We start from the raw sequence: 26308 nt of genomic DNA on the forward strand, positions 1-26308 counted from the left end.
AAACATAGAGAAGAGGAGTGGGCCATCGGCCCTTTGAGCCTGCTACACTATTCATTAAGATCATGGCTAATCATAGAATACCTACAATCTAGATAGAGACCATTTGGCCCATAAAATCTCCACCAACACTCTGAAGAGTATTTCACCCTATTCCCTGTAAACCCGCATTTACCTTGGAAATCCACCTTTCTTGCACATTACTGGACACTATGGACATTTTACCTTGGCAAATTTACTTAATCTGCATTTGGACTGTGGGAGAAATCCGGAACACCCAAAGGAAGCCCACATAACCACGCGGAGAATGTGCAAACTCCACAGAGACAGTCACACAAGGTTGGAATTGGACCTGCTTCCTGGCTCTATGAAGCAGCAGTGCTAACCACTTAGCCATCATGCTGATCTGCTAGCTCAATGTCATGTTCTTGCTTTCTCCATGTATCCCTTGATGTCTTCAATATCAAAAAAAAACCCATCTCCTTGACTTGGTTGCTACAACTTTCTGTGGCAAAGAATTCCACAGGTTCACTACCCTTTGACTGAAGAGGTTGTTCCTCATCTCAGTCCTAAACAAACTACCCGAAATGCTGAGAATGTGACACTGGGTCTAGCTTCCCCAACCAAGAAAAACATGATGCATCTAATCTGTCCAGTCTTGTTAGAATTTCAATCATTTGCTTTCATCCTTCTAAATCTCAGTGAATACAGACCCAGTCGAAGCAATTACTCCTCATAGGACAGTCCTGCCATCCCCTGTATCAGACAACGGAATCTCCACTGCACTCCCTCCATGGCAAATGTATCCTTTCTTGAGTAGGGAGGAAGAAATTGTATGCATTACACTGGATGTGATTCCACAAGGCCCTGTATAACTGCAGCAAGACATCCGAAAATGAGATCATCTTGCAATGAAAACCAATATAACATTTGCCTTCCTAGTTGCTCCCTGTACCTGCCTGTCTGTTTTCATTGACTAGTGTACAAAGGATACCCAGGTCCTTTTGTAGATCCAAACTCCCCAATATATTACCAGCTAAATAAAACTCTTGCTTTCTGTTTCTCAGGCAGGAGTTTAAACCTTCACATTTAGCCACATCATTGTATATCTGCCATGTGTTTGCCCACTCATTCAACTTGTCTAAATCATCTTGAAGTCTCTTTAAATCGTCCTCACAACTCATAATCCCAGCCAGTTTTATGTTCTCAGCAAACTTGGAAATGTGGCATTTGATTTCCTCATCCAAGTAATACAAATGTGTCATGCTTGGCTAGGGCCCAAGCACTGATCCTTGCATTGTCCCATCAGTTACTTCCTGGCACACAGAAAAAGCCCCATTTATTCCCACTCTCTGTTTCTTGTCTGTCAACCAATTCTCAATCCGTACAAATATATTGCCGTGTATCCCGGGTATCTCATGAAACCTCTTATGAAGGACCTGATCAAAAGCCTTCTGAAAGTCTAAATACACCATCCACTGATTCTCCCTTATCTATTCAACTAGATACATCCTCAAAAAGCTTCTGTAGATTTGTTAAGCACATTTTATCTTCCATAAATCCATGCTGAGTTGTGTAATCTTATGAATGATTTCAAAATGATCTGTTATCACATCTTTTTCAATATATTCTAGCATTTGCCACATTGCTGAAATTAGGCTAACTGCTCTGTAATTTCTTTTGTCCTAATCCTGTTCTTGAAATGATAAGGTTGTATTTACCATTCTCTAATCTGTATAAATTACTCAGAGTCTTTCAAATTTTGGAAGCTGACCACCAATATATCCAATATTTCCAGCAACACTTCCTTTCATATTCTGAAATTCAGATTATCAGGCCTTGTGGATTTGTCATCTTCAACCTCATTCATCTTGACAGCACCATTTTGAAACTAGTACTGATTCCCTTCAATTTCACTCTTTCACTACACTCTTGATTCCCCAACATTTCTGGGTGATAATTTGTTCCTTCTTTCATGAAGACAAAACAAAAGTGTATGTTCAATCTTCTGTCATTATGCTCCATGATAATTCCTCTAACTGCCATCATGTTCCTCATATTATATCAATGAAGATTACAAGAAGGCATGCATAAATATCAGGTATCAGCTTGGTTATACTATAATGTAGGATTCCTAACATGTAAGATAGCAGAATTCTAAATGCAATATGCAGAAGTAAGAAACTCCACAACCAACTGATGTCAGCTAAATTCCACAGTCTAGCCACATTGAGTTGTGAATAATGATGGATAATTAAACAACTCACTGAAGGAGAAGACTCCACAAATATCCTCATCTTCAATGAAGGAGGAATCTGGCACATCACTGCAAAAGATAAGGCATGTCTATCATCAGCCAATTCTATGCACTCTACGTGATATGAAGAAACAGTTGGACGAACTAGATACTGCAAAGATGCAGGGACCTGACAATATCCAAGCAATATTCCTGAAAACCTGTGCTCCAGAATTAGCCACACTCCTAGTCAGACTAGTTCAGTTAATCTACAATACTGCCATCTACCCAATAATATGGAAAATTGCCCAGTTATGCCCTGTACATGAAAAATAGGACAAATTTAACCCAGTCAGTTACCACTCTATCAGTCTACTCTCGATTATCAGCTAAGTGATAGAAGGTATTGTCATCATCCCTGTCAAGCGGTACCTGCTCAGCAATAACTTGCTCACTGATGCTCAGTTTGAGATCCGCTATGGCCACTCAGTTCCTGAGCTCATTACAGCCTATGTTACGTTAATGGCATATTTGACTGAGTGTGGCATCAAGGAGCTTTAGCAAAATTGGAGTCATTGGGAATCAGTGGAAACTCTCCCAAGGAAGATAGATGCTGGAAGTCAGTCATCTCAAATCCAGGACATCTCTACAGGAATTGCTCAGCATTTCCTTGGCTTATCTATCTTAAGCTACTTCATAAACGACTTTCCCTCCATCATAAAGTTAGAAGTGGGCCTGATTATTGTACAATGTTCAATATCATTCACAACTTCTCAGATACTAAAACAGTTCATGCTGAAATGTAACAAGTCCTGGACAATATCCATGTTTGAGCTGACAAGTAGCAAGTAATGATCACATACAATAAATGCCAGGTAATAGCCTTCTCCAATAAGAGACAGTCTAACCATCATCCTATGACATCCAGCCGAAAACTAACTGGACTAGCCATATAAATTAAATGGAACAAGAGCAGGTCAGAGCTACCAATACTGCAAAGTAACTCTCTTCCTTTTGAGCCAAAGCTTTTCCACCCACTGCAAAGGCACAAGTCAGGAGTGTGATGGAATACTCCCTAGTTGCCTGAATGAGTGTAGCTCCAACAAGACAAAAGACAGATGACAGCATCTAGGACAAAGCAGTCCACTTGATTGGCAACACAATCACAAACATCTACTCCTTGTCCCACCAATGCTGATTAGCAGCAGTGTGTACCATCTACAGGATGCCTGGAGGAATTCACCAAGGCTCCTTGGACATCACCTTCCAAACCCACAACCACTACCATCTTGAAGGACAAGTGTTAGAGATACATGATAACACCACCACCACCACCTGTACTTGGAAATATGTCACTGTTGCTCTAGTGTCACTGGGTCAAGATTCTAAAATTCCTTTCCCAAGGGCATTATGGATCCACCTACAGCATGATCTGTAGCTGTTCACCACCACCTTCTCAAGGAATGAATTTAAAAAAACTATCTGAGCAATGTGCAAATTAGCATGGGGTAAACAAGGTTAGTGGGGTAACTGTGTGGCTAAAGGATTGCTTTAGGAAAAATAGCATCCAATTCATGCGGCACTGGCAACAATACTGAGGAAAAGATTACTGTTCCTTTGGAAAGGCTTCATTTGAACTATGCATGTAACTATGGTTGTAGATAGGGTTTACATTCATTAATTGGAGGTAGAGTTCAGTTGAAGGGAAGTTTTAAGAAATCAAAAAGAATCTAAAAGAGCAGAAGTGTAGAGAAGTGAAGATTCAAATGGTAATCAAAGTGTAACAGGAAGGGTAGAAATTATAAGATGTGTACAGCTGTAATTTGAACCAAAGAAAGTAATAATGATAAAAAGTCAAAGCTTAGGGTGATCCTTCCTCTGAGACTCGGGGCAAAGGGGGCATTTTCAGGATGGCAATCTGTAACTAATAGTGTCACAAGGATTAGTGCTGGAGTCACACTTATTTACAATATATATTAATGACTTTGATGACAGAAATGACTGTATTACTCTGACCTTATCCATGATGTGGAGATGCCGGTGTTTGACTGGGATAGGCTTTTGACTTTGTCAACTTCAAAGTTTGCAGGTGACACAAAAATAGGTGGGGAGGTAAGTGTTGCGGATGACAGTCTGATAGGGAAATGACAGGTTATGCAAGCCCTTGGTAGATGGAATATAATGTGGGAAAATAGAAGGTTATGCACTTTGTCAGGAAGAATAGAAGAACTGAATATTATTTAAATGAAGAAAGGCTGCAGAAAGCTGCAGCAGAGGGGATTTGGGAGTGCTCAAGCATAAATCACAAAAAAAAACACCAGCATCCAATTTCAGTAGGTAACAGGGAAGGCAAATGGACTACGTTTCAAAGGGAATACAGTATTATAATAGAGAGATCTTGCCAAAACTAAACAAGGCAATTGTCAGACCACAGCTGGAGCACTGCAAATAGTTTCAGCCTTCTTATCTAAGGAAAGATGCATTGACTTGGGAGACAGTCCAGAGAAAGTCCATTAACTGATTCTGGTCATGGAGGGATTTTCTTATGAGGAGAGGTTGGGGAGCTTGGATTTACACTCATTATTTAGAAGAATGAGGGGGTAACCTCATGAAAACATGAAGGATTCCAGGGGAGTTGATAGAGTAGATACAGAAAGGTTGTTTCCATCAATGGGAGAGTCTAGGACCAGAAGGCAAAATCTTAGAGAAGGGGTCATCCATTTCGAGCAAAGCTGAAGATTTTTTTTCTCAGAGGTTAATCATTCTGTGGAATTCTTTACCACAGAAGGCTGCCCAGGCTGGGTCATTAGGTATAGAGCTGAAAAATGTGTTGCTGGAAAAGCGCAGCAGGTCAGGCAGCATCCAAGGAGCAGGAGAATCGACGTTTCGGGCATAAGCCCTTCTTCAGGAATTGTGCCCGAAACATCGATTCTCCTGCTCCTTGGATGCTGCCTGACCTGCTGCGCTTTTCCAGCAACACATTTTTCAGCTCTGATCTCCAGCATCTGCAGTCCTCACTTTCTCCTCATTAGGTATAGCCAAGGCTGAGATAGACAGATGTTTAATCAATAAGGGAATCTAGGGTTATGAAGATAAAGCAGGAAAAGGGGGTTGAGGTTTACTAGATCAGATTTGATCTCATTGAATATCACTGTAGAATGAATGGGCAGAATGGCCTGCCTCTGCTCCTATGTTTTTACGGTCTTATGGTACCATAGCATGACAAAGGCAGCAGAATTTTCCTGCACGTTTCTTTCCACAGCACACCCCATTCGAATTTTAGATTTTATATCACCATTCCTTCACTGTTGCTTGGTCAATAGCTCAAGGACTGTAAAGATTCAAGAAGACAGCTCACTTCTGCCTTCTCAAGGGCAATCAGTCTGTTCAGCAGTGTCCATGAATGAAAAAAAATCACCACAATTCAAACATTTGTTCAACCACTAATAGCATTATGAGTAATAATGAGTTTTTAAAAATCAAAATACACATCAAATTCTATTATAAGAAAGTGGAAGTAATACAACATTAACTTTCAGGTTCCTGTGTTAGCTGATTTTTCAAGCACTTACCTTTTCTTCAGTGGCCTTACCTGATGTACATGAAAATATGGTGATTTTGGAATGATCATTACAGATATTCTGAAAATAATTCTGATTGCTCTGGTAGTCCAAAATCTTGTGAATCTCCTTTCCAGAATCAAAAATTCAAATGTTAGGCATGGCCAGTATGAGTATGTTACACTGTCAACTGTGGAAAGAAAATCAGAGAGAGTAAAGGGTAACTGGACTCAAAACATTAACTCTTTCTTTTCTCGTGACAGATGCAACAAGACCTGTGAGTTTCTCCAGCACTTTCTGTTTGTATTTAAAATTTCCAGCGTCTGTATTTCTTTGTGTTTATACAGCTGTTACAGAATGTTGTTCATTTATCAAGCAAATCTACACAGGAAATAGGACAGCCGTGTGCCTATTCCCCTAATGGATCCTATTGTATATAAAAATATGATGGATGTGACTTGGATACAGGCAACTCATACTCAATACATCCACAGTTGCCTGGGCTAAAGACTTTTAAAGGTTCACAATTTGGGGTGAAGAAATTTCTTCTCATTTCAGTCATAAATGGCCAACACCTTAAATCTAGTTTAGTGGGGGTAACCCATAAGGTGCATAGATAAATTAGCTCACTGGAGTTAATCTATTGGATGGATTAGGATTAGGGTTAGGTTTAGGATCAAGCCGAATTCAGTACTTGGAATCTGATCTGTGCTTGTCCCATGATGGCAAACTTCATTTTTTAAATCACTTCTTGAGTTTGTAGTTCTATATTTACCATGGTGGTCTAAAGTACCAAAGACTATAACAGCTGAATCGTGAAAGGTGGTGGCTAATCAGTCATCTAACATCCCTATTCTCAATGCCAAGGATCCCAATGGATCATCATCAGTGCAAAAGGCAAAACTAACATATTTATAACCATCTTCAGGCAGAAGTACAAAGTAGTTGGTCCATCTCAGTCTCCTCCTGAGATGGATTACAGATACCAGTCTTCAATGAATTCCATTCCCTCACATTATTAAGAAACTGCTGAAAATACTGGATAATGCAAAAGCTGTTGGTCAGGACAGCATTCCAGCAGTAATACTGAAAACAAACTTCAGAACTAACCATGCCCCCAGCTAAGTGACCACTTCAACACTGGCACCAACCCAAAAATGTGGAAAGTTCTACTGAAAGCAAGATAAATTCAACCTTGTCAAATCCTGGCTTATTGCTGTACTTTTAACCATCAGCAAAGTAATATAGGGGATCGTCAGCTGTGCTGTCAGGCAGCACTTGCAAAACAATAATGTTTGTTTATGCTTAATCTGGATTTTGCCAGTGCCATTTAGCTCCTGACCTCATTACACCCTTGGTCTAAACATAAACAAAAGAACCCAACTCGAAGTGCTAATTGGAAGTGACTACCCTTGACATCGAGGCATCATTGATCAAGTAAAGCACTAAGGAATCTTGACAAAACTGGATTCAATAAATCAACGGGGCGAATCCTTTCACTGGTCTGAACTATACCTATCTCAAAGGGTATTGATGTTGGTTGTTCAACATCAACCATCTCCTCCCCAGGCCATCTCTGCAGGAGTTTGTCAGAGTAGAGTCCTCGGCCTAACCACCTTCAGTTGCTTCATCATTGAATTTCCCACCATCATTAGGCCAGAATCACAGATTTTTGCTGATGATTGCTCAATGCTCTACAACATTTGCCACTCCTCAGATGCTGAACCTATGTCCAAATGCAGCAGGTGCTAGACATTGTCCAGGTTTGGGCTAAATATGTGGAAAGTACCATTCGCACCACAGAAGTGCCAAGCAATGACCAAGTCCAAGAAGAGAGAACTGAACCATCAGTCCTTGATGTTCAATGGTCATTCCACCGTTGTATCTTCCATTGCCTAGAAGCTGAACAAAACTAGCTCTATAAAGGCTGTGGCTACCAGAGCAGTTCAAGGGTTAGGAAATTTGTGGCAAATAATTTACCTCTTCTCCTCCAAAAGCCTGTTCTCCATCGACAAGGCACAAATTAGGAGTGTGATGGAATAGTCTCTATGAGCCTGAAGGAGAGCAGCTCCAACAACACTCAATAAGCTTGACATCTTCCACTACTTTTTAGATTTACTCCCTGCATCACAGACACACCATCACAGCAGTATGCCATCTACAAGATGCTTTGACCATAAAACCATATGATGCAGGAGCAGAAATAAGACATTGGAGCAGAAATTAGGCCATTCAGCCCACCGAGTCTGCTCTGCCATTCAATCATGGCTGATAAACTTTTCAACCTGATTCTCCTGCTTTGTCCCCATAACCCTTAATCCTCTTGATACTCAAGAATCTATCTATCTCATTCTTAAATATACTCAATGACCTGACCTCCACAGCCTTCTATGGCAATGAATTCCACAGATTCACTACTCTCTAGCTGAAGAAGCTTCTCCTTATCTCTGTTCTAAAAGGACTTCCCTTTACTCTAAGGCTGGTCCTAGTCTGTCCTACCAAGGGAAACATGTTCCCAACATCTACTCTGTCCAGGCCATTCAGTATTCTATATGTTTCAGTTAGATTGCCCCTCATCCTTCTAAACTCCATCGAGTATAAAGTCAGAGTCTGCAAATATTCCTCATGTTAAGCTTATCATTCCTGGAACCATTCTCGCAAACCTCTCCTGAACACACTCAAGCCCTTCAGTCTTGGCAACATCCTTTGTAGTTTTTTTCTGTACCCTTTCTAGTTTAATAACATCCTTCCTATAGCAGGGAAACCAGAATTGTAGCAGTATTCTAAAAGTGGCCTCACCGATGTCTTGTACAGGTCAACATGACATCCCAACTCCTATACTCAATGCTTTCTTCACCACCCTGTCTACCTGCGACTCCACTTTTAAAGAACTATGAACCTGAACCCCAGGTCCCTCTGTTCAACAACACTCGCAAGTATTTTGTATTTTGTGATCTGTTTTTATACTACAAGACACTTATTGTGTTATATTTTTCTCCTTTTACATGTGGATATTTTTGATGATTCTTGGCTCTTGACCAATCCTGAAGGTTGTTGTCAAATACCCAAGATGGTTTGCAGACTGTAGGTTTGCTTGGACAATAGTTAAATAATTGAGAATGTTCTTAAAATATTGGCCTCTTTAGATGCTGTGTGTAACCCATCAGATGATCCACCTGAAACCTTGTTGGCCTGATGGTGGTATTTATTATTAGAATGTGTGATCTTGTTGACAACTGATTACAAATCTCCCAATTTGTATTCTCCATTTTAACTCTGAATTCTCCTATGCTTGAAGGTATGTCAAATTGTTATATAGTTTGCATATAGTTCAAAAGATGGTCATTTCTGTGGAGTTCTGGAAACTAGCAGTTGGATTTAAAAATAGCCTTTTATCTAATGATAAACACTGTTTTTACATTCCAATTGATGCCCATATTCTGAAACACAACAATACCTTTCATTCCCCTTAAGATAGAGGAAATAATGTAAATATTTTAACTGTCTTGTGGGAAGACAACAGGTGTAAAGAGTAGGTATTCAAAGGTCCTAGGCCATGATTAAATAATCAGTGAACTTGTGTTTAATTCATTGACTCTGATATTGATGGAAAGAAGAAGTTGCTTAGAAATCTGGAAAAAGTCAGACTGGGGACATGGAACAGTACCTTTTATTGTATCCTGCCTGGGCAACTGGCAAAATTCTCAGCCGGAGTGTCTGTCATTTGGGAAAATCTGTGAGAGGAAGGCTCATCATGAGACAATCGTTAACAATCAAAAAGCCAGTATTTAGAGTTAGGAGTGTAGTGAGTTAGGTTGGGAGGAGATTGCTTGATATGTGTGATCAACTGCGCAGAGAGAATTCATCAGGGTTTGGAGGGACTGTGGGATTGGTCACATTTGGCAAAAGGGAAGGCTGAAGGATCCCTTGAGGGGATGGAGGGAGCACCATCCCTCATATTAGCTGAAGAGGAGAGTTATAAAATGTAAAATGTACTTGCACATTGGATTTACCAGCTCTTGCCTCCCTCCCAGGGGTGTGGAAAACCTGTAGAATGACTGTAAGGTTTGGATAGGGCTCCTATCACCATGGGAGTCTAATTTGAATACTAATGAACTGCCATGCACCTCCATAGCACCATATCTAGATGCCACAAACTCTATTGTATAAACAACAATAAGAGAGTATGCAATAATTTGGAGATGTGTTCCCCATTTAGTCATTTTTAGCTTCTCTCCTGCCTGTCATGGTGGTGGTTAATATTAAGGCCATTAATCCCTTTCAGTAATAAGATATACACAGTGTTGAGTCCAAGAGTAGTTCCATATTTCCTGCATGTTTTGAAGTCTGTCATTCTCCACAGAATCTGGCTTGGCTCTATTTGTGCAATTGTTTTAAACAATTGTTTCTGGCCATGGTTCTTCTTCATTGTGTCACTTCATAGGAGTCAGCTGCATAACAGAATTGGTACTAAAATATGTACAAGGAGAAAAATCATTGTAGAAATGTAATATTCCTTGCATTGGATCAAGTGAGGAGATTAGCTGTTCTGTTGTCCTCATGACCATGCAAATAGTTCTGATAAAATAGCAAGAAGTGTGCAGAAAATATAAAACTTCAAAAGGAGCTAAGAAATGTACATAACATTTTGTACTCTGTCACTACAAAAATGTATTACATAGAGATTTGTTCCACTTTCACCTAAGTTGTGTGAAATTATAGGTGACACTTATCTAATTTGCCAAATACTGAAGAAGTAAATTGATTTTAAAGAGGATTGTCAACCATACAAAGTAGTTGAAATAAAATAATCTCTAAATCACCAATACTAAAATGTCTAGACTCAATGAGGAAGTACTTCTACTGCACAACCTGTCTGAAAAAGAGCAGATTGTGTCTTGTGCAAAAAAACCCAGCTTGTACCATACGCACACAGGAAACAGATAGACATGCTCAACTAGTGCATTTGATCTGAAGAAATTAAAGTGCATCTTTGTCGTGAGTTGACAGACCACTTAAATTCATTTTAATGAGTAAAATCACAAAAATCAAGAAAATGATGTAACCTCTTCAAAATACTGTTTTTTTGAAAAATGTAATGAAATGTATCTTGTTGGTAATACTTAGCAGAGGATGTATATTGACCACATATGACCAGAAACACAGAACCATAGGAAGTTGAAGTTGTTTCTAACCTCGACAATTACAGTACATGAAAAAATGAAGTTGTGATAAAATGATAAACAACAGCATGACATGAGAATTTCCATATTTTGCTACTGTATGTTTTAACATTAAAGCTGAAGTCTGTATATAAGAGGGACAAGAAAAGTCAACTTGATTCAAGAGGATATGGAGTGAAACACTCATTTCAGTTATAACAAATTCTAGGAAGCTCTTTGAAAAACTAAAGAAAGCAATTCAATCGTATCTGAGTTCTTAGATTTAAAAGTTAGTGAAGTCCCTCAGTTGAAACTACGAACTTGCTAATTAAGTCCAGTCACAGCTCATTCAATGAGGCGTAACTTTTAACAATTTTTGTAATAAGAACAAATGAAGTTTTTAATCAGTTGAACGGTTTTTACATGATTGCACACTGTGACCTCTTCGATCGTGCACCTAATGGGAAAGCATAGAGTTATTTAGACCAGCTTCTATATTTCTCAACTTAACAACATGTAGACAGCAGATGTTGCTGTCAGCTACAGAGGAGTGATGATGGTGAAGGCTGATAGTTACACCCCATTACCCATGCAATATCTAGACTTACAGTCTTAAATAATATAAAACCTCACTTGTTTGAACTATTAACATTGTGTGATTCTCAGACTTTGCAATCAATATAGATTTTAATTATAGCTGATTAAATGTTCGAGGCAAGGATGTTTATGTCCTATTGAGGAAGGAGCATTATCCATATTATATGGATCTTATATACACAGAGTTCCCTTATAGTGATTACTATGATTCATAGTTACTTTGTAATTTAACAGCTCATCAATAAGGATCTCTGTAATTGTCTCCCACTCCATTAACATTAATCCCAAACCCTATATTGTACATTGTACAGACTTGGTTTATCGCATCGATTATAATCCCAAACCTTATTCTGAGAACACAGTGCAGACCTGGTCAATTTCATTGATATTAATTCTAAACCTTATACTCTGTACACAATGCAGAGGTCTATCCCAATGATAATAATCTCAAAACCTTCAGTGTGTACACAATGCAGACCTGGTCTTTCCCATTGTTAATAATCCTAAACCCTACACTGTGTATACAATGCAGAGCTCATTATCTTTGAATATATTTCTCTAAAAGATACAAAAATATTGAAAATGGGGCAAAAGACTGTTTAAGTGATCAAGTATCATCCAATTGGGTAATACAGTAGCGCCTCAATTTACAAACTTAATCTGTTCCGGGACCCGTATCGCGAACCGAAACGTTCGCGAACTGAATCAATTTTTCCCATTGTTCGGATAGTGTAGGAATGCTTGGACGGCTGTTCAAAGCGCACGTGCCAAAGACGAACTGAATGAGATCACGTGGGGCCCGAGAGCTTTTGAGTTCAACAAGCGCATAGCAAAGCAGAACAATGAAACCGCGTGGTCACACATGGGCTTTTTACATTTGTATCTTCGTTTGTACCTTGAATTTCGTATGTACGTTGAAGCAAAATTTTACGTACAATCCTGTTCGTAAACCGATTTGTTTGTGAACGGGGTCGTTCGTATGTCGAGGCGCTACTGCACATATTTCTGTTTTTCAATTGGCATAGAAAAGAAATGCATCACAAGGGTGGATGTGTTGGCTGTCTGTTGCCTGTAATGTGGGAATAAGTCATGTGATGATGAAGACTTCAGAATATATTTAATCACAATTGTTAATAGGAAGTTGAGTGGATAGATGGTGAATAGATTTGACCTGGCTCTTGCCACTCTTGTTAAAGCCGATATTTAGTTATATTCCCCTATGCAAGTTTCATCAGGCCAAGCTTGGATGATGTCCAGGTTTTGCTATATGTGGGCGTGGGCTTCTTTGTTACCTGAAGGTGCTTGAATAAGTAGTGGGATATTTCTTGGTGTGTAAGCTTAAAGATTACAGGAAACATAGTCAAGACAGCCCATGTCTAATCTAAAGATGGAAAGTAAGCCCTTTATAAAACAACTAAAAATAAGTAGATCTCCATCAATGTCTTAGGACTGAGATAATTGGCCTCTAGCCAGCACAATGTTTTTGTTAGGTATGACTCCAGTGACTGGAGAGTTTTCCCTCATGTGCACTGACATCAAATTAATGAGGGCTCCTTGATACCAAGCTCAGTAAAATGCTGCTTTGACGTTGGGGACAGCCTTCCTTTACTTGTCTCTGGAGCAAAGCTGTAAAGAAATCTAGAAGCAGCTGGTTCTGGTCCTAGGAATAATACTGAGAGAGGAGGAACAGCCATAGGTTTTATATGGAAAGGAAATAGCCCAGGATCTATATTAGGACATGGCAGCATACATGATCTGACCTGGGATGGAGAAGTGGCTGTTGAGCAATTTGTGGTACTGAATGGTAAAGAGGTTGTGGTAGAGTCAGGATGGTGAATGCCAAGTGAAAGGAACTGTTTAAAATTCTGAGAACCTATTTCATGGGAAGTAGTAAGTAAAGAGGTAAATGGGATGTATTTTGAGCAGAGAGAAGTTTGGGTTGGTTGTGCTGAGATCCATTTCAATATTTTAATGACGACTGTTTCAATTGTAAATATTGATATAAAATATTAATTGAAATATGTCAAATAAAATTATATTTCTGATCAGAATTGTGCCCTTTATCTAAGACTATTACAATGCATGCACCATTCAATGTCAGGAATATTTTAACTGCTTAGTGACTGCAGATGGATTCCTCCCCTTTCCCCTATCTCATGGCCGAGAGGAAAGACTTGTTGTGATGGATATCTTTCTCTACTGGACCACTCACTTGTTTGTAAAATAGGTCATAAAATTCAGTAAATTAAGTGTATAAATCCCTAGGGATATTGAACACTCTGAGGAATCTATAATGTAACTGTGTGTTTTGCTTGAACCAGTGTGATAAATAAGAAAGTAAAAGGACTGCACACCTGCTGCCAAGCTGTTAAGGGGATTCAAGTCTTTAAAAGCAGTTTTTGGGGCATCATTTATTCAGTGCAAAGAGGAAGACAAGGTCAGAGAAAGAGAGACACAAAAGCTGTCCTTTACAAGAATTGAACAAAGAATCTGAGCTTCTTCCATTAGAAGACAATGTGGATATTAGTGACAGACTTCTTGCCAGTGTGAGTCTGTGTGATGCTAATTTTGTATGAGTGGCAAATGAAGTATAGAAATATATGTATATGACTGAATATGTGTGCGTGTGAATCTGAGCATATGAGTGTTTATATGTACTTATGAAGTCTAAGTATCCATAGTCGAATGAAACTAAAATTCAGTTCTTGGTCATTATCTAATGACCCTAATGTTGAAGTGAACTCGAAGATGTTGACTGTGAAGCCAGAATAGGGCTGGCTACAAGGCTGTCAGCTAACAAATATCACACTAAAGCTCATGGTTTGTGCTCACACATGAAGAACAAACTTTGAATGAGGAGCCTCTTCCCAGGATCTGAAGACTGACAAAAAAAGAACTACAAGTGACTGAAAAGATTGTGACCCACACAGTGTGGCCCAAGTACTGATACTGTGGGCTGTTACATAATGATCTGTTTTTCTTGTCTAGTAATGCCATTAAAGGACAGCAATTACTGAAGACACATAGAAACATGGTAAACACTAGCAAGTTTTATTTTATTATTTAATGGAAGGTGAGCATCACTGGCAAGGCTAGTATCTGTTACCCATTTTTAATGGCCCTTGAGAATATAGTGGTGAGTGTTTTTTTGAACTGTTGCAGTCCATCTGGTGTAGGTATATACTCACAGTGTTATTAGAAAGGAAGATTTAGGATCTGCACACAATGAGATTATATAGCTCCAATTCAGGACGTGTGTGGCTTGGAGGGAAACATGAAGATGGTGGCACATCCACCTTCTGCTCTTGTCCTTCTGGATGTTGGAGACCACAGGTTTGGAAAGTGATAAGGGCGAATGCAAAGAGATTGCGATAAAGACAGATTAAATTAAATCTGGGTTAAGCAGTCAGCAAACTGCTACTGACAGGTACCTACTCTGATGTACAAGCCAAGTTTCTCAGGAAAGGAGAAGAGAATTGGAAGTGACGTAGAAATTAGGAATGTTGGGAGTTTCATGAGGTGCAAATAAATAGATAAGTTAGTCACTGCTCAATCACAAAATTCTGAGGTCACCATTTAAAGCAAAAAGGGAAAATTAGGAATTATTTTCTCAATTTAGAGATTCTGATCCTTTTCATTCCTGCTGCACTTTTCCAACTTTCTCATTATCCACCTTCATCTTAAAAAAGGAAATCTCTTTGTGTGGCTCAGTGTCAAATTTTCATTCATTACTCCTGTGAAGTACCTTAAGAAAGTTATTGTCATCACTCTGACTGTGTCATAAGTTAACTCTGGCTAAAGTTGTGGTGGGGAAGTCCTTGTGATGTGTGCAGGAATGGCAGGGTTGGGGATTTTTGTTGGAAGGTTTGCCTATTAGATAGGAAAGCCTTTATTATGTTTTGAAATATATACTGTGCATTATGTATTTAAAGTGTTTGACATAAATTTCCCTTACTGCTGGAAGAAATCTAATAAAAATCTTGATTCTGTCACCAACTTGTGACGTATATATTATTTCAGGTAAATACGCTGCTGCATTTTTTAACAGCACAGATTTTCTTTGGTAATTGTCAAGAAAATTCCCTTAATGAATGCACTCACCTGAACATTTTCAACCACTTGCCCATTCTGCAACCTGCAGCTTATTCTATTTCCCATTTCCTGGCCATCCTAAAGTCATGATTTCCTGTCACCTCCCACATTGTGTCCATTCAGCTTTTATTATTTGAGACTTAATATAAGCTATTCTACAACCCACTTATGAGTACACAATATTACCAAGGTCTCTAAATGCAGAAAGAATTTCCTGATGACCAGAAAGTTCAGAACAAGGAGTCACAGTCTGAGGATACAGGCCATGACATTAGGTTCTGAGATGTGGTGAAATTTCTTCACCCACAGGGTAGTGAGCCTTTGGAATTCTCTTGGAGAAAGTGAGGACTTCAGATGCTGGAGATCAGAGTTGAGAGTGTGGTGCTGAAAAAGCACAGCAGGTCAGGCAGCATCCAATGAGCAGGAGAATCGATGTTTCAGACATTAGCGCTTCATCAGGATTTCTGATGAAGGGCTTATGCCTGAAATGTCGATTCTCCTGCTCCTCGGATACTGCCTGACCTGCTGTGCTTTTCCATCACCACACTCTTGACTTTGGAATTCTCTGCCACAGAAAGTTTTGAGGCCGCGACATTCAATATTTTCAGGCAGACATTAGATATAGTTCTTAAGACTAAAGGGATCAAAAGGTATGGGGATAAAGCAGGAAAAGAGTGATCAGCTATGATCGAATTAAAGTGCTAAATCTCCCTAATTTTTTTTCAATATCTCTATCTGTGGTACACCTTTTTGCAGAAGGAAGAATGATGATCTTAAAATGAAATGTTGAAATCTTAACTCTATTTGTCTGTCAACAGATGCTGCCACATCTGCTGAATTTTTCCAGCACTTTTTGTTTTAATTGTAACTAAGAAAATGGAAGTATTTTCACCCCTGAATCGTAGAATAAAATAATTGTCAGACATACATCCAGGGCAGTTAGAACTTGAATCTAGAGCTTCTGACTTAGAGGTAGGGCTATTAACGCTATACCATAGACCAATCTAAATCATCGGATATAATAATGAAAGAATCATTGCCTCTTCTGATAGTAGCACATTTGCAATATTGCGCTGCACTTTTCAGTTGATTTCACATTTGGCATGGTTGTGGAAATATTTTAGCTCCACCATTCTTAGCTGTATGTTTAAAACTTGGGAACCATGTCAATCACAGAAACTGAGTCACTCAGCAGTCAGCTACTAAACAGGCTTTAGCCCCCAGGATTGCACCAAGAAGAGCCAGAATATGAAATAATGCAGCACGAGATACTGCATTTTAGAGAAGGAAAATACCATAGGAGCATACACTAAGTTTACAGAAACACGTTGTGAATTTTTAGAAATTTGTTGGGTCTGGGCATTATAACTGGTGTGGCTGCAGAAGTTAAACAAATATGAAGCAAATTTGTATGGTTGACAGATCAGTAAGATGTCAGTGCAAATGTTAAGGAAGGTGATTAATTCTAGTATAAAGCATGAATACAGGAAGGAATGATGACAAGAAGTATGTATGCATCATGTAGGAGGAAGAGTTTGGTTTTAGAGTCTGCCAAATGGTTCTTACTGCTGCTGCGTGCATTTTTGTTCTATATCTTCTGGTTTCTCATTCCTGTCAACTAGTTGCTCACTTGAGGGCTCCAGCTCTGGTTACTTGATGTGACACCATTTTGAATTGCAAAATAGGTTGGTTAAGATATGGCTGTGTGTTGTGTATCTCTATAGCTTATTTAAAAAATATATATATATATGCAATTTTTCTTTCTTCTGAACTTGATAAATTGTTTGTACATTTTCCATTACAATTCTAATCCTGATGATGTGAAGGTGCCGGAGTTGGATTGAGGTGGACAAAGTTAAATTTACACAACACCAGGTTATAGTCCAACAGGTTTAAAGTATAAACTTTCGAAGCACTGCTACTTCATCTGGTAGTTAGTGGGGCAGGATCATTGGACACAGAATTTTTAGTAAAAGATCAAAGTGTCACATCCCCATTCTAAGTAATTAAAAACTTAACAGCAATCGAGGTTTGTTCAATACACCGCATCAGTTGTATGACACATTGATCTTTTACGATAAATTCTGTGTCCTATGATCCTGCTCTACTAGCTACTTTGTGAAGGAGCAGCGCTCCTAAAACTTGTACTTTCAAATAAACCTGTCAGACTGTAGCTGAAAATGTGTTGCTGGAACAGCGCAGCTGCAATCTGGTGTTGTGTGAGTTTTAACATTAGATGTCCACATTTATAAAATAAAGGAGACTCACATCCAAATGTCATCTTTCAATAATCACCAGCAATTCAAAGCATTTTGTGGTGAATGAAAGCTCTATTAAAATAGTCACTAAATATTTGGTTTCATTGATTGTAGTCATATGTACATAAGTACAGTGAAAAGTTTTGTTTTGTGAGCAGTACAAGCAGATCATAGTAAACAAGGACATACTGCTCATGGGGTGCTTAGACAGAGGGATGCATACAAGGTTATGGCTGCCCAGGAGGTGCACAAAAGCAAAGTCAATATTAGATTGAAATTAGAGAGGTTCGTTCAGCAGTCAGACAACAACAGGGAAGGAGTTGTTCTTGAACCAGTTGGTGCATGTGTTCAAGCTTCTGTATCTTCTGCTTGACAGAAGAGGTTGGAAGAGAGTATTACTGGGATGGGAGGGATCTTTGATAATGTTGGCAGCCTTTCCGTGGCAACGAGAAGTGTAAATGGAATCCATGGTTGGGAATTAGGCTTTCGTGATGGTGTGGGCAGTAGTAATATAGGAAACACAGCAAGATCCTGCAAACACTTTTGATAGAAATTTCCAAGAGGATGAGAGGTTTGGATAGAATGAATTAAAAATAAATTCCTTTGTACAATGAGTGTAAGTCGTAAATTCAGAATTGTTTGGAAAAACTCTCAATGAAAAGATGAGGATAATCTTTCTTCTCAGAGTTGTCAAGAACTGGAACCCTCTACTTGAAAAGTAGTTGTGTCTGATTCCATAAATATTTTAAAAGTGGATTGGTTAGCAACTTGACAGTGAGGAACTTAATGGTTAAAAACAAAAACCAAGGTGTGGGATTAACCATTTTGATCTTCCAAAGAGCCAGCAAGATGCAACCTGTGGGGTCTCCTTCTGTGTTGTACGTTCCTATGATTCTTTGTAAATCAGTGTCCAAAAACTACTCCTATGAAGCATTCTTCTTTCTTCTGAACTTGATACACTGTTTCTATATTATACATTATAATTCCAATCCAATTACAAAATATCATTTTCATGTTTATAAAAGAAAGGCGCTTAACATTTCTGTACTAGCTTTCACACTCACCAGCCTTCAAATTATAAGCCAGCATATTCTCAGATTCATCATGGCTAATTCTACACAGGTTCTGCTACTAATATATATCAAATCTTACAATATAAGTATGAAAACCATTACTATGAACTTACAAAGATCTGTTTTATTTAAAGGTAACTGTATAAACCCTCCCAAGTTAGAAAATGGTGTGTGGTTTCATCGTACCGCTCAGACCCCAATACAAGTGGGTGACAGAGTTGTTTACAAATGTAATCCAGGTTATGTTGGTAAAGGACCTTCGCGATCTATTCAGTGTAAAGACGATTCAACTTGGTCATCACTACTGATACTTTGTGAACGTAAGTAATAACACGTTTTCTCACCAGACCCTTATTGTTTACTAGCATTACTCTTTCTGGTCCACAGTCAATGGATTCAAGCAGCAGTCCAGTGTCCTGATGTTGTAATCATTTTTGTCAGGAGAGACGATTTCAGGAGTGTAGATGTTTACAGATGATTGCACAATGTTCAGCACCATTTGTGATCCCTTAGATGCTGAAACAGTCCATGTTCAAATGCAACAAGATCTGGACAATATCCAGGCTTGGGCTGACATGTGGCAAAAGAAACATTTGCGCCACAGAAATGCCAGGCTATGACCATCCCTAATAAGAGATAATCTAACTACCTCCCCATAACATCCAGTAGTGTTACCATCACTGTCTCCCTCACTACCAACATCATGAAAGTTACCTTTGACCAGAAACTCAACTGGACTCCCTACGTAATCACAGTGTCTACAAGAACAGGTCACAGGCTAGGAATGCCGTGGCAAGTAACCCAACTTCAAACTCCCCAAAGCCTATTCATCATTTATAAGGCACAAGTCAGGAGTGTAATGGAATACTGTCCACTTGCCTTGATGGGTGCAGCTGTAACAACACTCAAAAAGCTTGACACCATCCAGGACAAAGCAGCTTGCTTGATTGGCACTATGTTCCACAAGTATCCTCTCCCTCCACCACCAACTCTCAGTAGCAGCAGTATGTACTATCTGCAGAAATTCACCAAAGGTCCTCAGACAACACCTTCCAAACATATGACCACTTCCATCTGGAAGGACAAGTGCAGCAGATACATGGGAACACCACCACCTTCAAGTTCCCTTCCAAGCCATTTACCATCCTGACTTGTAAATATATTGCCATCCCTTCAGTGTCGCTGGGTCAAAATCCTGGAAGTCCTTACCTAATGGCATTGTGAGTCACCTTATAGCAGGTGGACTGCGGCTGTTCAAAAAAGCAGCTCATCATCATCCTCTCAAGGGCAATCAGGGATGTGTAATAAATGCTGGTCAGCCAGTAACATCCACATCCCACAAATGAATTTAAAAAAAGATAGGGCAGATAAGTACTGGATAGATAAATGGTGATACTGCTGAGCCCAAATTATTTCTTCATCTAGTATTTGGAGCAAAGAACATATGACCAAAGAACAAAATACTGCACTCAGCCCTTCGAGCCTGCTCCACCATTCAATAAGATCATGGCTTGTTGGGGTAGAATGGCTAAATGAATCACTTGACACCCAGGTCCACTTCCAAAATCACAGAGTTTATTGTTTTACCCCAGTGGGGAGAAAGCCTCTGGGCAGTCCACTCAACAAATAAAAATATACACTTTCTATACATTTGCTTTCATCCTGCCATTGGCAGTTACACACCAATCATATTATTTAATTAATTAAATACAGACCAAATCAGATCAGTCATGTAGGTGCATGATCAATTCATGGACAGCTCTGGGCTGACTCATGATCTCATGCTGTTGACCAACCTCCTTATCAAGTATCCTTGGGTCTTCACAATATATCTTATTGAACCACATTCCAGACAGTATTCCCATCCTGATAAAGGGAGGGGAGTCTTGTTAATCTGTCTCAGACTGAACTTCCATAGGAATATAGATAAAACCATAATGGCAATCTGTTTAAACCCGATTTTGATGTTTGATAGGTGGGCTTTGTTATATTGCTTTGTCACAGAATACAATACACAGTTATGCTTTTATTATGTCATACAGTATGTACCTAAGCATCTAAATCTGTTTCTGTGTAACAGACCCCATTGTATACTTTTCATAGGATTCCTTCTGTGTTATCGTTATCTAATGACTTTGGATTTACTCCCTGTATGAATGCATCTTATTACTCTCGCTTATTGTTTGATGTAAAACAGCAGACTATGCAAGCTTCAGCTAAAAATCTTCCCCAACAATATTTAATCGACTGAGAACAATTTTCAGCCACTTTATGCTGCCTCAGCTGTGGGGAGTCCTAATAACATCTTCCCCACTCCGGTTTCATTTCGAGTCAGCGAGGAAAAAAGGCCCTTTAACTGAACTTATTGCTATATTATCCAAAGGCCATTATTCCCCATGAAAGAGCCAATAGTAGTTGTACTTCTACCACTTGATATGATATTATTGTACTGTCGGAGTGTACTTTTAAGTTTGTTCCCCAATTCCATACCCCTTCCTTTTTTTTAACTATCTTTGTTCTTGTATTTACTGTTCTGTATCCTTTTCAAAAATGTGTAATTTCTTTTGCAACTTGTTGTAGAACTTGACTGTCTGACCTATTCTTTGTCTAAGTGTGGATTAGGGATTGTTTCTATTTCCTCGCTAGTCCATGAAGTGTTTGTGGAACATATTGGACATCTTGAGCAATTCCAATTCTAATTGTTGAAATGGCATTATCTGTGCCTGACCTATAGTAGCTGGAGGGTGAAGTGTAAAGCAGTAATAGGGCACTGTGAGCTCCTGTATTTGTATAATTTCCCATTCCACCCACCTCTACCACCCTGTCTCCAAACCATATCTTGATTGATTGAAATATTTAAAAGCAAGGATGATTTTTAGGGCAGGTCTCCCTGAATCACTGGGTGTCAGCATGTGGTGACAGTCTTCTTTCCCTTTCTCCCTACAAGGGAGATCCCTTATAACATGTTACTCATCCAGTGTCCCCTTAGACTTGATTAGTTGTGCTAACTGTGTGCTTTTAATTCAGTCAGGTATCTCTCCACTTTGGATCAGGTTGAAGTTTTTGTCTTGTCTGGTCTACCATCCATAGCCCATGTGCGCATCTTATTGAACCTTTTCAACACCATCTCATTCCCTATCAATCAGATCCTTGACTGTTTTAGCATGGATTTCCATCTCAACACAGTCTGATCCCCTGGGTAATGAGGCCTTTTGTAATTTCTCTGAACCTTTCCATATTCTCATTTATCCCTTTGGCCAAACCATCAAGTATTCATTACTGGGTCTTCATTTCCCCACTTTGATCCCCAAATGATCTTATCAAAGTTCTATGAGATTTGACTTACCTCTAATGTATGATCCCGATGCCACAGGTAGTGGCTCGATTGTCAAATTCAATTCTCTTAAAAGAAAACGCAAAGACAATAAACATCACCAAAGGAAAGCTATCAGTTTAGTGCTCTCATGTAAATTTGACTGCAAATTACATGAAGAAACATTATTCTCATTTTGTTTTCTACTAAGCTTCTTTGACATTGGCTTTCCCAGATTTTAGTACATATTACTGGATAATGTTTTTCAAAGAAAATTACACTTCTTTCCTTGGTTTCTCTTCTGGAACACCAGTTTATATCAATGAACATTTTTGATGAGCAAATCTTATCATCCTGAATTAAACATTCACCTGTATGTTAAAATAATATTGGGAAGTTCACTCTGGCCAGAAAGCAAAATTCCAGAAGTGATAATTCAATCATAAACATTCTGAAGTTAACCATTTATTCAGAACTCTTTCCTGAAACTAAATATAATACTGATAGTACAGTGTTTTAAGGAAAGAGAAAATAAATTATGTAATTTGACTTGATTCTCCTTTCTTCAATTGTTTCTATATGACTAATTATTGACAAAGAGGTAAATTTTTACAGAGCCTTTGAGAAACTAATTTCAAATAAACATTTCATTGCAGATTTTTCTTTTCACATGATCACTGATAGTTTCTCAAAAGGACATTAACTTATTACATATTCTAAACTGAAACAGACAAACACCACATTTTCGTAATGCCATGTATTCTCAAAATTTAAACTAAACTGAAAATATCTCCAAATCTTGAGCTCAAGGCAAGTCAAACACAAGACTGCAAATAACAGACAATGAAAATATTTACAAACAAGACCACAAAGGATTAACTTTTAGTTCAGTGATTTTGACACTTGATGAATTCACATCAAAATGGAAAAGATTTATTAGCTTTATCAAAAACAAAAACTTGTCTCTTTCTCCTACACTTATTTCCAGTCTCAGTTTTTTACTTCATGCTTATCCATTCCTCATAGTGAATGTGAGATGTATAAACAGTTTTACATCCAATGATTTACATTTCAGAACATCAAATATAATAAAGTCCCAAAATGGGAAATTCCCTCTGTACATCTTGGCTGTGACAAATGCCCGTTTCTTGAAGAATTTCTGTTTTAATTATCCATCACCTTCCTATGTTTGCCAGTGAGGTGAAGCAAGGTAGTCCCCTCTCCTCAGATTCCTGGAACTCGAATTTTACCTTTCCTGATTCCAATGCTCATCTTCTTTGTTCTACGTGGGCTTGGAATATAAGAACCCAGGCAATACCTTTTATGACTTTTTCCAATCTATTTCTTCTCTGCCATTCACTTGGGAAAGCGGGGATATTTGACTTGGTTCAAGAACGGGTAATACTTTGACCATCTTATCATTTTCTTTTTTTGTAGGTGTATAGATTAGTCAGTGGGCAAATCTCAGAGGACCCCACCCCACTTGAGACATGGCTTGGAGTGGATCCCAGTTTACCCATCCATCCAAGAGGTCCTTGTCTCATTTCTTTCATCAAGATGTGACACAAAGTGGCCCATGACCATCTTGGAGTCATGACACTTACTTCTCCACTACCTACTGCCCTGTAGTACTAAGAAGGTTAGGATATGAGACCCTGACTGGACACCAAATGAGCTGGGATTACAGGTTACTGTCAAAATAGCGTACTTATATAATCTGATCTCTTTGCTCGTTGGTAGTTCACCCTTTTCGTCCCCTGCTCGCAATGCTAAATTGTTGGGGCAGAATGGCTAAATGAATCACACAACCTCCAGGTCCACTTTCAGCATTATAGAATTTTATTGTTTTACACCAGTGGGGAGAAAGCCTCTGGGCAGTCCAGTGAACAAAGGAAAACATTCACTTTTTATACGTTTGCTCTTAGCCTACCTTTGGCTGTTACAAACCAATTGCATTATTAATTGATTACAATCACACCATATTAGAATGGTCGTGTGACTGTGTGATCACTTTATGGACAGCTCTGGACCAACTCATGATCTCCCCATAATTACCAGAATACCTTGTCAATTATCTTTTGGTCTTCACAATGTATTTTATTCAACCGCATTTCAGACAGTGCACCATTGCTGATAAGACAGGGTCTCCTCAATCAAGCCTAGACTGAACTTTCATAGGAATACAGTTAAATCCCATAAAGGCTGTATGTATAAAGCCCATTTCAATATTTGATATATGGCTACACTTTGTTATATTATTTTGCTATAGAATACAATACATGTCTATGCTTTTATTCTATCACACAATATGTTACTATAGGTAACTCCACCATGTTCTCCACACAAGCATCTAATTCTGTTCCTGTCTCTAGGAGCCCATTCTACACATTTCACATAACTGTCTGTTTGTTATGTTTATCTAGTGATGTTGAATTTACTCTGTCTATGAAAATATTTAATTACTCTTGCTTATCGCTTGACACTGGCAGATTGTGCTAAAAATTCAGGTAAAAGCCAGACAGATCCAACAGAACAGTCAGCACACAAGGTAAGCCAGAAAGACAGGATTCAGATAGCTGATTTATCCTGCTCAACCAATGAATGCACTAGTTCAGAATAATAGCAATCATTGACTATTAGCCTCTCAAACATGATGGTCTGCTTTGCCCAGTGCTGAAGATCTGGACCCCAGTGATTAGCATTGTCTCATCTCCTCTGCTGGGTGATGCTCCTTTACTGCACATCCCTGCGTTTTTCAAACTATACTCTAAATGTCTCTTTCTGAGCATTCTGGACATATCTGCCTGCTATTACACCAGATTAGAGTTGGTGTCTTGTGAAGCAGCTGGAATAATTCAATAAAGACATTAAAATGTTGAAGATACTTTTCCAAAAAATTGATACAAGTATCCCTATTACAATAGGTCCTACTTCCCAGTACAAAACTTTGTTTCAGATTTAAAATAGATGAGCTGTTTGATTGCAGGTTTTCCTTTATTATGTCCCTTTCTGTCCATTGAGACTGAGGATGTGGGATTCTTGTGTGCACACACAGATGAAGCTACAGAGGAAACTTGTTGTACATCATAGTCTTCTACATTCCAAATCACTTCCTCAACTTAACAAAAATCTTGCATTAATCGAACTTTAACTCTTTCTGTTGCCTGTTCTAAATGTTTAGATCAGAAATACAACATTTTTTAACATTTAGTGGCTTTGCATCTGTATATTAAAATGTCCTTTCCTTCAATTAACATACTGTATAAAGTATATTTGCATCCATATTCTTTCTTCTAAGCATGTTAACTTACATTTTTCCATAGTAAGCTTTTTTTCTGACTCAATCTTGCCCATTTTGCTAGTCCATCTCCTTCCTTCTGCATTCACAATTCCTGCCAAATTTCACCAATTTGGTTTCATTGTCATATTTAATCTTGTTCCCTCAATTCCTTGCTATGTAAGTGCAGTCCAAACAGAGAACCTATGGAACAGCATTTTACCATATCCTTTTTATCTACCATTTGCTCTCCGATTTGAAATTTTACTCCTGTGTTCATTTGTTTTTAGTAGCTCTAGCATTGACCCTTGAGCAATGGCACTGTTAACGATCTTCCCAGTCTAAAAAATAATTCTGCTCTAACTCATTTTCTATTTTTAAGCCAATATCTTATTTAAGCTGACACTGACTCTCCTGATGTATATATCTCAGTTTTGTGGATCAATCTTTGATGTGGTACTTCATCAAATATCTTGTTTAAAATGCATATCAACAAAATTCATCATTTTATCTTCATCCACCTTCTCTGCTACTTTATTAAATGTTAATTAGTTTAGAATATGAAAATTTTTAAGGTACTCCTTAATTAATTGAAATCCTCCTCAATTGCATGCTAGACCTTTATGTGATTTTATTCTTTCTAAAACCCTGCCCACCGCTGCTGTTAAAATGAATGGCCTGCGGTTACTAAGTATGCTGTTATACTCTTTCTTGAATAAAGTCATCAGCTTTGCACTGTCCCA

At 38.6% G+C, this 26308-nt stretch overlaps 1 protein-coding gene across 2 annotated transcripts in view; it reads left to right on the forward strand.

Annotated features, from left to right (window-relative positions):
• LOC122563171 (sushi, von Willebrand factor type A, EGF and pentraxin domain-containing protein 1-like) overlaps positions 1-26308 on the forward strand; it is a 188304-nt gene that overhangs the window by 3227 nt on the left and 158769 nt on the right. For both annotated transcript variants that reach the window (XM_087973561.1, XM_087973560.1), the window contains exon 2: positions 19110-19295. In XM_087973561.1, the coding sequence (XP_087829687.1) occupies positions 19110-19295 (186 nt within the window). The remainder of the gene's footprint in view (positions 1-19109; positions 19296-26308) is intronic.

This window comes from Chiloscyllium plagiosum, unplaced genomic scaffold (genome assembly GCF_037043375.1).
Source record: "Chiloscyllium plagiosum isolate Xiang-an unplaced genomic scaffold, Cpla_swu_hap1 HiC_scaffold_26, whole genome shotgun sequence".
Lineage (NCBI taxonomy): Eukaryota > Metazoa > Chordata > Chondrichthyes > Orectolobiformes > Hemiscylliidae > Chiloscyllium > Chiloscyllium plagiosum.